Genomic DNA, 14,606 nt, shown 5'->3' on the forward strand with positions numbered 1-14,606 from the left:
TAAACGAAAGTGTGCGACGGCTGAAGATAAGCTGATATTTTTTTTTGCCGAGTCATGATTTATCAACGTGATTCATCATATTTTTTGCTTTCATGACCTCAAAGGATTTTTCACAAATAAAAATGTTTAAAAGTATTGGTAAAGTTAGAACTATTGCATTTTTCACATTCTTATTTGTCAATATCTTACGAGCTTTCTAATAAAAATGATCCTATGAGAATGTGCGAGAAGAAAATCAAAGAATGAGCAGTTTTAGCAAAAATGTGAACTTAATTTATATCATAATGACCAGATTCAAGCAAATTTAATTCAATTACTTACAAATTTATAATATATTCCGTATCACTTCTCCCAAGGAAATATCGAAACACGAGTGAATCAGCGAAATGTGATCACTATACTGAAGGACTGGCGCTGCTTTTCTGCGCGCAATCATACCGCGCAAGTATTCGGTATCTCATCAACTGTTGATTAGATATGGCGAATTGCTTTAAGGTTCGCACGAGGCATCAGCGAAAGTGGAAGGTCTTTTCCAGAAAAGTTGTATTCAATGTTTCGTGCAAAGGTTATTTGCAAAATAACCGTTGAAATTATGGTTGGTTCCAAACTTAATGATTGAATAAAATATCACAACTAATAATTTAATTTAGCTATACGAAAACTTATAACTTTGTACTTATTTAATATAATTTATTGTTTTAAATTATATTTTCAACTGAATAATCAAACTATTTCAGTTGAAGGCAGACTTATGCTCAACACATTTTTCAAAAATTACAACTCTTCGCCATTTCAATCGATTAGTTAGTTAGGTTTAAAAGGAAACATAATATCTAGACTTTTATTTTATAAAGTCCTATAAAAAATGTAAACATTGAGTGTATCCTGCCTACTCCGATGGGCATTGACAAAAGGTGAGACATAAAGTTTAAAAAATCTAGCACATGATTTTCAAAAGTCGTATGAAGTCGCGAGAAGTTATTTTAACAGAATTCCGAAATATGATTTATTGAAAGTTAAAACTGATTTTGATCAATCGCAATAGATTTTCTTGAAACTATTGCAAATAATAACATAAAAATATTATCTTTTGTGTGAGCTCAACGTTATTGATGCTTCAATTATGTTTAGAAAGAATTAACCACTTGGCTCCTTAAACCATTCCACCTCCCCGAAAACCGTCCAACTCCAAGCGAAACTTACCTCAGGATACCGTGGGGATTTTTCCTTATCTTCCCCCCCCCCCCCTTTGTCACGCTTTTCCTATACTTATAACATGCAATGTCACACATGCTCAGACCCCCCTCCCCTCCCCCCTAGAGCGTGACATACTTTATGGATGACGCCCAAATCACGTGTTTGTTTGACAACAACTTGAGTCCATAAACCACCCTTTTTCTTTTTATTTCAACCAAAAAGCATTCAATCCACCTCCAGCTTCCGGAACGACCCCTGAATGCCGAACAGACTCTCCGCGTTCTTGGGCCTTCCCGGGCGTCGCTTCTCGTCCGTGCCGTACTGCTCCTCCTGCTTGAAGTAGTCCGCGTTGGCCTCGATCTTCTTGACCCACGTGTCCACCACGTCCTGGATGGGGCCCGCCTCACCGCCGTACTCCTTCGGCAGCAGCCGCTTCGGGATGTGCTCGTACAGCGACTCCATGTTGCTACCGTGCACGTGGAGCTTTGGGGGGAATGAGGGTTTGTTAGATTTTAGTTGATTTAGGAGTGCTTGGGAATCTTACCCGAGTTCGGTTCTTTTCGTTGAGGAAGTTCTTGAACAGATTGTAGACCATTTCAAATCCGGACGGAGTGTTGATGTAGTGGAAGCCCTTCAATCGAAGCGGTGAACCTTCCTGGGACAGCATGGTAACCTTCTTGACAAAGGTCGGACTGAACTGCAGGAAGTGGGCCATCGTAGTGTTTGCCAAGTCGAGAATGCCAACTTGTCCGGCGATTCCAAGTTGATCGTCCTCCATCATCATGATATCACTCATCATCGAATTATACCGGAATACATCCTGGATGGTGTACTGGGCTGGATCGTACAAGCCTGGCCGTATAAGTACGATTCTTGGGCTAGCAGGTCCTTCCGTATTTGGCAGTGGAACGGCCGATCCCATTCGCATCAACGCTGCCATCTTCGGATCGAATGGATTTCGGTTCCGCATCAGTTCCGGCAGAGCAGTCCGGAGAGTGTAGTACAAATCAATTTTCTCTTTGGCACGTTCCAGACTGTGCTTGGCTCCACGCAGGAACATCACCAGATGCTGGTCATCCGAACGGATCTTAAGGTGCGGGCACTTGGCCAACCATGCTCGCAGTGCTGCCAGGTCCTCGTCAAGTCGCTCCGGAACTTCGTTGAGTTCGTCCTTGGCTTTCTGCGCAAGCTCCGAACACAACGAACGAATGTTAGGCATGGCGGCGGTGGGGCTGAAAGGGTTAATCTTATTTACTTAGCACAACTGCCTGGCGTTTATTGAGGTTGATAAGAAGTCATCGTGACTTTGGATCTTTGTGTGACGAAGTTGATTTTCAAATCAAATTTGGGTATTTGCAGTCTTGTTCGATAGTACAAAAGTTTTCTTTAATCAAACATTTTGAGACCTATTTTCACAACAAATATATTTGTAAACTTACCAGTTAAACTATCGAAACTCTTCAAATTGACTGTTCCACTTCGCGAAACGTTATCCTCCAAACTGAACTCTAGAGTGGTTGAACCCGATTATTTCAACCAAAGATTAAAGCACGCGGTGTGGTGGTGTCGCGTATGGGAAATCAATTTACAAAGATTAGATAAGAGATTTGGGATTCGGCAAAAAAGCTCGCAAATCATTGAACAGTTGGTTTGAAATTTAGATGGCAGCAAGGATTCAACAACAACCTAATATTTAAAAAATGTTTTTTGAAAAAAAGATGTAATTGTTTGTTTATTATATATAATTTTCTTTTTTTTTAAATTAAACATGTTTTTTACCACCGCAACTTACACTACTCGACAAAACAAAACTTGTGTCAAGGGATTCACGATATCTCATCCGTTCCTGAGAGAAAAGGCATCCCCGAATCCGATGCAATCGACAGAATTTGATTTTATGTCCATGGAGACTGAAAAGAATGTGGTAAATTTTTTAACATAAAAAATCGAACAATTTAAAAAAAACCATGCGTCTCCTCCCAATTATATGAGCCATCTACAAGAATATGGAAGCGCCTGGTGCATAGCCATTTTCTTTTAGCACAACGGAAACAACCAATACAAATGTATAAAAAAAGTTGTCAAGTTCGGGGGGTCCACAGCTAGCATTTTTTATACGATTATAAAAATAAATATTAAAAGTTTAAAATTTAAATATTTGAAAAACATTTTTTTTCAAGTTTATTTGTTTACTAAAATTTTATGTATCTCAAAGGTCTATGGGTACTTCGGGATGTCCATGGTCATCCGAGGACTCCCCGGAGTTAAGATCTACGAGTCTACCACCGTAACAAGCAAGAGGTCGTTGGATTTTGACCCCGGATCATGTGCCTATAGCATCAGTGCATATGGTAGACTACTATATGAATGTGTAAGGATGTCCATGGTCATCCAAAGACTCCCTGGAGTTAAGATCTACGAGTTTACCACCGTAACAAGCAAGAGGTCGTTGGATTTTGACCCCGGATCATGTGCGTATAGCATCAGAGGATATAGTAGACTACTGTATGAATGTGTAAGGATGTCCATGGTCATCCAGAGACTCCTTGGAGTTAAGATCTACGAGTCTACCGCCGTAACAAGCAAGAGGTCATCGGATTTTGACCCCGGATCATGTGCGTATAGCATCAGTGCATATGGTAGACTACTATATGAATGTGTTGGGATGTCCATGGTCATCCGAGGACTCCCTGGAGTTAAGATCTACGAGTCTACCGCCGTAACAAGCAAGAGGTCGTTGGATTTTGACCCCGGATCATGTGCCTATAGCATCAGTGCATATGGTAGACTACTATATGAATGTGTAAGGATGTCCATGGTCATCCAGAGACTCCTTGGAGTTAAGATCTACGAGTCTACCGCCGTAACAAGCAAGAGGTCGTTGGATTTTGACCCCGGATCATGTGCCTATAGCATCAGTGCATATGGTAGACTACTATATGAATGTGTAAGGATGTCCATGGTCATCCAAAGACTCCTTGGAGTTAAGATCTACGAGTCTACCGCCGTAACAAGCAAGAGGTCATCGGATTTTGACCCCGGATCATGTGCGTATAGCATCAGTGCATATGGTAGACTACTATATGAATGTGTTGGGATGTCCATGGTCATCCAGAGACTCCTTGGAGTTAAGATCTACGAGTCTACCGCCGTAACAAGCAAGAGGTCGTCGTATTTTGACCCCGGATCTTGTGCCTATAGCATCAGTGCATATGGTAGACTACTGTATGAATGTGTTGGGATGTCCATGGTCACCCAAGGACTCCTTGGAGTTAAGATCTACGAGTCTACCACCGTAACAAGCAAGAGGTCATCGGATTTTGACCCCGGATCATGTGCGTATAGCATCAGTGCATATGGTAGACTACTATATCAATGTGTTGGGATGTCCATGGTCATCCGAGGACTCCCTGGAGTTAAGATCTACGTGTCTACCACCGTAACAAGCAAGAGGTCGTTGGATTTTGACCCCGGATCATGTGCCAATAGCATCAGTGCATATGGTAGACTACTATATGAATATGCAAGGATGTCCATGGTCATCCGAGGACTCCCTGGAGTTAAGATCTACGAGTCTACCGCCGTAACAAGCAAGAGGTCGTTGGATTTTGACCCCGGATCATGTGCCTATAGCATCAGTGCATATGGTAGACTACTATATGAATGTGTAAGGATGTCCATGGTCATCCAAAGACTCCCTGGAGTTAAGATCTACGAGTTTACCACCGTAACAAGCAAGAGGTCGTCGGATTTTGACCCCGGATCATGTGCGTATAGCATCAGTGCATATGGTAAACTACTGTATGAATGTGTTGGGATGTCCATGGTCACCCAAGGACTCCCTGGAGTTAAGATCTACGAGTCTACTACCGTAACAAGCAAGAGGTCATCGGATTTTGACCCCGGATCTTGTGCGTATAGCATCAGTGCATATGGTAGACTACTATATGAATGTGTAAGGATGCCCATGGTCATCCAGAGACTCCTTGGAGTTAAGATCTACGAGTCTACCGCCGTAACAAGCAAGAGGTCGTCGGATTTTGACCCCGGATCATGTGCGTATAGCATCAGAGGATATAGTAGACTACTGTATGAATGTGTAAGGATGTCCATGGTCATCCGATGACTCCCTGGAGTTAAGATCTACGAGTCTACCGCCGTAACAAGCGAGAGTTCGTTGGATTTTGACCCCGAATCTTGTGTGTGTAGCATCAGTGCATATGGTAGACTACTATATGAATGTGTAAGGATGTCCATGGTCATCTGAGGACTCCCTGGAGTTAAGATCTACGAGTCTACCGCCGTAACAAGCAAGAGGTCGTCGGATTTTGACCCCGGATGATGTGCCTATAGCATCAGTGCATATGGTAGACTACTATATGAATGTGTAAGGAAGTCTATGGTCATCCAAAGACTCCCTGGAGTTAAGATCTACGAGTCTACCGCCGTAACAAGCAAGAGGTCGTCGGATTTTGACCAAGGATCTTGTGCGTATAGCATCAGTGCATATGGTAGACTACTATATGAATGTAATGAGATGTCCAGTTAAGATCTATGAGTCTACCGCCGTAACAAACAAGAGGTCGCCGTTTGGCTAAAGGATTTTTGTTTATCGTTCAAATTTAAATATTTCGATAACTTTACTTCGATTGTAGATATAAACTCCAGGGAGCCTTTGGATGACCATGAACATCCCAACACATTCATATAGTAGTCTACCAAATGCACTGATGCTATACACACAAGATTCGGGGTCAAAATCCGACGACCTCTTGCTTGTTACGGCGGTAGACTCGTAGATCTTAACTCCAGGGAGTCCTCGGATGACCATGGACATCCTTACACATTCATATAGTAGTCTACCATATCCTCTGATGCTATACGCACATGATCCGGGGTCAAAATCCAACGACCTCTTGCTTGTTACGGTGGTTAATTCGTAGATCTTAACTTCAGGGAGTCTTTGGGTGACCATGGGCATTCCAACACATTCATACAGTAGTCTACCATATGCACTAATGCTATATACACAAGATTCGGGGTCAAAATCCAACGACCTCTTGCTTGTTACGGCGGTAAACTCGTAGATCTTAACTCCAGGGAGTCCTCGGATGACCATGGACATCCCAACACATTCATATAGTAGTCTACCATATGCACTGATGCTATAGGCACATGATCCGGGGTCAAAATCCGATGACCTCTTGCTTGTTACGGTGGTAGACTCGTAGATCTTAACTCCAGGGAGTCTTTGGATGACCATGGACATCCCAACACATTCATATAGTAGTCTACCATATGCACTGATGCTATACGCACATGATCCGGGGTCAAAATCCGATGACCTCTTGCTTGTTACGGTGGTAGACTCGTAGATCTTAACTCCAGGGAGTCCTTGGGTGACCATGGACATCCCAACACATTCATACAGTAGTCTACCATATGCACTGATGCTATAGGCACATCATCCGGGGTCAAAATCCGACGACCTCTTGCTTGTTACGGCGGTAGACTCGTAGATCTTAACTCCAGGGAGTCCTCGGATGACCATGAACATCCCATTACATTCATATAGTAGTCTATCATATGCACTGATGCTATAAACACAAGATTCGGGGTCAAAATCCGACGACCTCTTGCTTGTTACGGCGGTAGACTCGTAGATCTTAACTCCAGGGAGTCTTTGGATGACCATGAACATCCCAACACATTCATGCAGTAGTCTACCATATGCACTGATGCTATACACACAAGATTCGGGGTCAAAATCCGACGACCTCTTGCTTGTTACAGCAAACTCGTAGATCTTAACACCAGGGAGTCCTCGGATGACCATGGACATCCCAACACATTCATACAGTAGTCTACCATATCCACTGATGCTATACGCACAAGATCCGGGGTCAAAATCCGACGACCTCTTGCTTGTTACGGCGGTAGACTCGTAGATCTTAACTCCAGGGAGTCTTTGGATGACCATGAACATCCCAACACATTCATGCAGTAGTCTACCATATGCACTGATGCTATACACACAAGATTCGGGGTCAAAATCCGACGACCTCTTGCTTGTTACAGCAAACTCGTAGATCTTAACACCAGGGAGTCCTCGGATGACCATGGACATCCCAACACATTCATACAGTAGTCTACCATATGCACTGATGCTATAGGCACATGATCCGGGGTCAAAATCCAACGACCTCTTGCTTGTTACGGCGGTAGACTCGTAGATCTTAACTCCAGGGAGTCCTCGGATGACCATGGACATCCCGAAGTACCCATAGACCTTTGAGATACATAAAATTTTAGTAAACAAATAAACTTGAAAAAAAAATGTTTTTCAAATATTTAAATTTTAAACTTTTAATATTTATTTTTATAATCGTATAAAAAATGCTAGCTGTGGACCCCCCGAACTTGACAACTTTTTTTATACATTTGTATTGGTTGTTTCCGTTGTGCTTAAAGGAAATGGCTATGCACCAGGCGCTTCCATATTCTTGTAGATGGCTCATATAATTGGGAGGAGACGCATGGTTTTTTTTTAAATTGTTCGATTTTTTATGTTAAAAAAATTACCACATTCTCTTCAGTCTCCATGGACATAAAATCAAATTCTGTCGATTGCATCGGATTCGGGGATGCCTTTTCTCTCAGGAACGGATGAGATATCGTGAATCCCTTGACACAAGTTTTGTTTTGTCTAGTAGTGTTATCAATTTAAAAATTAGACCATCTTGCTCCAGAATGATTGTCATGATTCTCAATCAAACTCTAGTTTTCGGAACGTACCAGCCGTTCCAAACAAGTCCTTTTCCTCCGACAGTGGATTCGTAGATCGTCGTTTACTTTCATCCACTCCAAACTTTTGCTCTCCAATCAGGTACTCTTGATCGTCTATCAGTCTTTGCTCCCAATAGTCCACATATTGTTGGACTGGACCCAAATCACCCCCATATTCGGTAGGAAGCACAGATTTGGGGAAATATTTCTGCAACGATTTAACATCCGAACCGTGAGAGACGATCTGAAATAAAAGTTAATTTTTAAAAACAGTGCCATCTATACGCCATTCTGCCAACTTGCACTGCAATTGATAACGATGTTCTACGATAACACTGTTATCACCGGCTCGAGAAGCATCTACAAGTCGTGCAACGTGTTTCAGAACTCGACCTTTGGTACTCACCGTTTTGCCACGATTCTTCTCGGTCATCAGACTCCGGAACAAACTAACCACAATGTCGAACCCTTTCGGGGTGTTGATGAAGTGGAACTCCTTCTGGCGCAGCGGGGAACCTTGTTGGTTCAGGATGGCAGCCTTCTTCAGGAAAGACACGTTGAAGTTGAAAAAGTGCCCGCTGGAAGAGTTACCCAGATCGATTATGGCCGTCTGGCCACAAATCACCATTTGGTCGTCGTCCCGCAGTTGCAGGTCGGCGATCATTGTGAATACTTTGAGAATATCCGGGAAATCGCAGAAATCTCCGTCGAATGCACCTGCTCGGATTAAGACGATTTTCGGGTCATCCGGATTCACAGTCTTCGGTAGTGGAATAGTAACACTGTGAAACGTTTTTGTTAGTAACATCACTCAGTCACCAATTAGATTAAAACCAACCCCATTTGAATGACCTTCCGGACAAACGGATTCAGTGGATCTCTCTTGTCCATTACTTCCGGCAGCACGGATCGAATCGAGTAGTATATGTCCATCTTCTCCTTGAGCCGCTCGATGCTGTGTTTGCAGGCTCTCAGAAATCCCACCAAGAATTGGTCATCCGTTCTAGCTCGAAGGTGCCCGGATTGTTTTATCCAAGTTCTGATGGTTTCCAGCTCACTGGACAGCAGCTGAACATTTTCGTTAAGTTCCTTGTTGGCTTTCTTCTGGAGAGCTTCGGGTATGGGGCGTATTTTCAGTTCAGACTGTAATAAATATCACATTGTTCAACAAAAGTCACTCAACTAACTAAATTTTCTCACCATATTGAAAGTACAACTGTGGCCAAACGTTCAAACGGTGTGTGAATCGGACGGTGGCTGGCGCTTGATTGATACAATTACACAAACTAACACATTGTCGGCCGTATTTTGAGGGATTCTTATTATGAGACACCTCCGGTGACGTACCAACGGACAGATGTTATCCAGCTGCTTTGCACGTGTTACGAGTGATAAGAGAGGGTACTGGGTGCTATTTGGGTTCGTTTTCCAAATGTATATGAATCAATGTATTATCGTTATTTCGTTTTGTGTTTAATAAAATCAATAAAACTCTGTCAGTTTTAAACCGTTTTAATTGTTTTAGGTTGCAAATCAATGGGGTTCGTTGCGCCTTCCCCTTTTAGGGGAAGCAAAAGCTGTCGATAAAATAATAAAAAATCGAGAAAAAAATGTCAGATCCTTTTGGGGTCCTGAACAACTCCCCATAGCTTGGGAACTACTCCACTATGCGCAAAACGATTCACATTTGTATGGGAATTTGCACAGAGCAATTCTCTACGAAATCGGCCGATTTCGACTAATTTTTATTTTTTGTATTTTTTAATTTGGCTCAAGCTTTGTGGAGGTCTTCCCTATGACCAAAGAAGCTATTTTGTGTCAATGGTTCACCCATACAAGTCTCCATACAATTTTGGCAGCTGTCCATACAAAAATGGTACGTAAATATTCAAACAGCGGTAACTTTTGAGTATTTTCTGATCAATTTGGTGTCTTCGGCAACGCAACTTTTGAGCCATAGAGAAGTATGGTCAAAAAATCTTACGCTAAGTTATGGTTTTTTGAAAAAAAATAATGATTTTTGGAATAAATCGAAATTTTATTTCAATTTCAATTCGGTTATATTGGTGAATAACACAGTTCAACAAAAAATCAAATGTTTCTTGTCTCTGAGACGAGAATATGTGTTCCTAGTAGATTTTTGCCTGCTGAATCCGAATCCAAATGGTCCCAATTTTGAGATACACCCGTTTGAAATGTTAGTTCAGGCCAAAATTAGCTACTTTGTCGACTATTTTACAAAAGAACTATTGAATAAACAACTAAACCAATACATGTATCTTAAAGTTCTCGTTTTCCCCCTCCCCCCCTCTCTCCCTTCCCTCCCCCCTCCTTCCCCCTTCCTCTCCTCCCTCTCTCCCCGCCTCCTCCCCTCCCTCCCCCCTCCCCCCTCCTCCCCCTCCCCTCCTCCCTCCCCTCCCCTCCCCTCCCCCTCCCCCTCCCCCCCTCCCCCTCCCCCCCCCTCCCTCCCTCCCCCTCCCCCTCCCTCCCTCCCCCCTCCCCCCTCCCCTCCTCCTCCCCTCCCCTCCTCCCCTCCCCCCTCCCTCCCCTCCCCCTCCCCCTCCCCCTCCCCCCTCCCCCCTCCCCTCCCCTCCCCTCCCCCCCTCCCCCTCCCCTCCCCCCTCCCCCCTCCCCCTCCCCCTCCCCCCTCCTCCCCCCCCCCTCCCCCTCCCCCCTCCCCCCTCCCCCTCCCCTCCCCCTCCCCCTCCCCTCCCCCCCCCCCCCTCCCCCTCCCTCCCCCCCCCTCCCCTCCCCCCCCCCCCTCCCCCCCTCCCCCTCCCCCTCCCCCCCTCCCCTCCCCCTCCCCCCTCCCCTCCCCCCCCCCTCCCCCTCCCCCTCCCCTCCCCCCCCCTCCCTCCCCCTCCCCCTCCCCTCCCCCCTCCCCTCCCCCTCCCCTCCCTCCCCCTCCCCCTCCCCTCCCCCCTCCCTCCTCCCTCCCCTCCCCCTCCCCCCTCCCCCCTCCCCCCTCCCTCCCCCCCTCCCTCCCTCCCCCTCCCCCTCCCCCCCTCCCCCCCCCCTCCCCCCTCCCCCCTCCCCCCTCCCCCCTCCCCCTCCCCCCTCCCTCCCTCCCCTCCCCCTCCCCCTCCCCTCCCCCCCCCCCTCCCCCCCTCCCTCCCCCTCCCTCCCCCCTCCCCCCTCCCCTCCCCCTCCCCTCCCCCCCCCCTCCCTCACCCTCCCCCTCCCCCTCCCCTCCCCCTCCCCCCTCCCCCTCCTCCCCCTCCCCCCTCCCCTCCCCCCCCTCCCCTCCCCCCTCCCCCCTCCCCCTCCCCTCCCTCCCCTCCCTCCCTCCCCCTCCCCCCCCTCCCCTCCTCCCCCCTCCCCCCTCCCCCTCCCTCCCCTCCCTCCCTCCCCCCTCCCCCTCCCCCTCCTCCCCTCGTCTCTTTTTCTTCTCCCCCCTCCCTCCCCTTCCCCCCCCACCTTTTCCTGAAAACACCCCTGGTTTTTAAATTTATTGATTCTAACGACATATTTATATGCCATTTTAAAATAGAATTTGACTGCATGCAATGGAATGACCATGAACATCCCAACACATTCATGCAGTAGTCTACCATATGCACTGATGCTATACACACAAGATTCGGGGTCAAAATCCGACGACCTCTTGCTTGTTACAGCAAACTCGTAGATCTTAACACCAGGGAGTCCTCGGATGACCATGGACATCCCAACACATTCATACAGTAGTCTACCATATGCACTGATGCTAGCACATGATCCGAGGTCAAAATCCAACGACCTCTTGCTTGTTACGGCGGTAGACTAGTAGATCTTAACTCCAGCGAGTCCTCAGATGACCATGGACATCCCGAAGTACTCATAGATATTTGAGAAACATAAAATTTTAGTAAACAAATAAACTTGAAAAAAAAATGTTTTTCAAATATTTAAATTTTAAACTTTTAATATTTATTTTTATAATCGTATAAAAAATGCTAGCTGTGGACCCCCCGAACTTGACAACTTTTTTTATACATTTGTATTGGTTGTTTCCGTTGTGCTTAAAGGAAATGGCTATGCACCAGGCGCTTCCATATTCTTGTAGATGGCTCATATAATTGGGAGGAGACGCATGGTTTTTTTTAAATTGTTCGATTTTTTATGTTAAAAAAATTACCACATTCTCTTCAGTCTCCATGGACATAAAATCAAATTCTGTCGATTGCATCGGATTCGGGGATGCCTTTTCTCTCAGGAACGGATGAGATATCGTGAATCCTTGACACAAGTTTTGTTTTGTCTAGTAGTGTTATCAATTTAAAAATTAGACCATCTTGCTCCAGAATGATTGTCATGATTCTCAATCAAACTCTAGTTTTCGGAACGTACCAGCGTTCCAAACAGGTCCTTTTCCTCCGACAGTGGATTCGTCGATCGTCGTTTGCTTTCATCCACTCCAAACTTTTGCTCTCCAATCAGGTACTCTCGATTGTCTATCAGTCTTTGCTCCCAATAATCCACATATTGCTGAACTGGACCCAAATCACCCCATATTCGGTAGGAAGCACAGATTTGGGGAAATATTTCTGCAACGATTTAACATCCGAACCGTGAGAGACGATCTGAAATAAAAGTTAATTTTTAAAAACAGTGCCATCTATACGCCATTCTGCCAACTTGCACTGCAATTGATAACGATGTTCTACGATAACACTGTTATCACCGGCTCGAGAAGCATCTACAAGTCGTGCAACGTGTTTCAGAACTCGACCTTTGGTACTCACCGTTTTGCCACGATTCTTCTCGGTCATCAGACTCCGGAACAAACTAACCACAATGTCGAACCCTTTCGGGGTGTTGATGAAGTGGAACTCTTCTGGCGCAGCGGGGAACCTTGTTGGTTCAGGATGGCAGCTTCTTCAGGAAAGACACGTTGAAGTTGAAAAAGTGCCCGCTGGAAGAGTTACCCAGATCGATTATGGCCGTCTGGCCACAAATCACCATTTGGTCGTCGTCCCGCAGTTGCAGGTCGGCGATCATTGTGAATACTTTGAGAATATCCGGGAAATCGCAGAAATCTCCGTCGAATGCACCTGCTCGGATTAAGACGATTTTCGGGTCATCCGGATTCACAGTCTTCGGTAGTGGAATAGTAACACTGTGAAACGTTTTTGTTAGTAACATCACTCAGTCACCAATTAGATTAAAACCAACCCCATTTGAATGACCTTCCGGACAAACGGATTCAGTGGATCTCTCTTGTCCATTACTTCCGGCAGCACGGATCGAATCGAGTAGTATATGTCCATCTTCTCCTTGAGCCGCTCGATGCTGTGTTTGCAGGCTCTCAGAAATCCCACCAAGAATTGGTCATCCGTTCTAGCTCGAAGGTGCCCGGATTGTTTTATCCAAGTTCTGATGGTTTCCAGCTCACTGGACAGCAGCTGAACATTTTCGTTAAGTTCCTTGTTGGCTTTCTTCTGGAGAGCTTCGGGTATGGGGCGTATTTTCAGTTCAGACTGTAATAAATATCACATTGTTCAACAAAGTCACTCAACTAACTAAATTTTCTCACCATATTGAAAGTACAACTGTGGCCAAACGTTCAAACGGTGTGTGAATCGGACGGTGGCTGGCGCTTGATTGATACAATTACACAAACTAACACATTGTCGGCCGTATTTTGAGGGATTCTTATTATGAGACACCTCCGGTGACGTACCAACGGACAGATGTTATCCAGCTGCTTTGCACGTGTTACGAGTGATAAGAGAGGGTACTGGGTGCTATTTGGGTTCGTTTTCCAAATGTATATGAATCAATGATTATCGTTATTTCGTTTTGTGTTTAATAAAATCAATAAAACTCTGTCAGTTTTAAACCGTTTTAATTGTTTTAGGTTGCAAATCAATGGGGTTCGTTGCGCCTTCCCTTTTAGGGGAAGCAAAAGCTGTCGATAAAATAATAAAAAATCGAGAAAAAAATGTCAGATCCTTTTGGGGTCCTGAACAACTCCCATAGCTTGGGAACTACTCCACTATGCGCAAAACGATTCACATTTGTATGGGAATTTGCACAGAGCAATTCTCTACGAAATCGGCCGATTTCGACTAATTTTTATTTTTTGTATTTTTTAATTTGGCTCAAGCTTTGTGGAGGTCTTCCCTATGACCAAAGAAGCTATTTTGTGTCAATGGTTCACCCATACAAGTCTCCATACAATTTTGGCAGCTGTCCATACAAAAATGGTACGTAAATATTCAAACAGCGGTAACTTTTGAGTATTTTCTGATCAATTTGGTGTCTTCGGCAACGCAACTTTTGAGCCATAGAGAAGTATGGTCAAAAAATCTTACGCTAAGTTATGGTTTTTTGAAAAAAATAATGATTTTTGGAATAAATCGAAATTTTATTTCAATTTCAATTCGGTTATATTGGTGAATAACACAGTTCAACAAAAAATCAAATGTTTCTTGTCTCTGAGACGAGAATATGTGTTCCTAGTAGATTTTTGCCTGCTGAATCCGAATCCAAATGGTCCCAATTTTGAGATACACCCGTTTGAAATGTTAGTTCAGGCCAAAATTAGCTACTTTGTCGACTATTTTACAAAAGAACTATTGAATAACAACTAAACCAATACATGTATCTTAAAGTTCAGTTTTCCCCTTTCTGAAACACCC

The 14,606-nt window shown here is 44.6% G+C and overlaps 1 protein-coding gene and 1 pseudogene across 1 annotated transcript; both read right to left on the reverse strand.

Annotated features, from left to right (window-relative positions):
• Window positions 1-1,379: 1,379 nt before the first annotated feature.
• LOC120426423 (uncharacterized) lies at window positions 1,380-9,286 on the reverse strand. The gene is made up of 6 exons (XM_039591181.2): window positions 9,184-9,286; window positions 8,822-9,126; window positions 8,390-8,765; window positions 7,974-8,227; window positions 1,742-2,429; window positions 1,380-1,680 (listed from the first exon to the last, which is right to left on the reverse strand). The coding sequence occupies exons 1-6, from the start codon at window positions 9,184-9,186 to the stop codon at window positions 1,423-1,425; spliced, it is 1,884 nt and encodes a 627-aa protein (XP_039447115.2). The 5' UTR covers window positions 9,187-9,286; the 3' UTR covers window positions 1,380-1,422.
• A 2,997-nt stretch (window positions 9,287-12,283) lies between these two features.
• Window positions 12,284-13,603, reverse strand: LOC120426415 (alpha-tocopherol transfer protein-like; annotated as a pseudogene).
• Window positions 13,604-14,606: the final 1,003 nt, after the last annotated feature.

This window comes from Culex pipiens, unplaced genomic scaffold (assembly GCF_016801865.2).
Source record: "Culex pipiens pallens isolate TS unplaced genomic scaffold, TS_CPP_V2 Cpp_Un0213, whole genome shotgun sequence".
Lineage (NCBI taxonomy): Eukaryota > Metazoa > Arthropoda > Insecta > Diptera > Culicidae > Culex > Culex pipiens.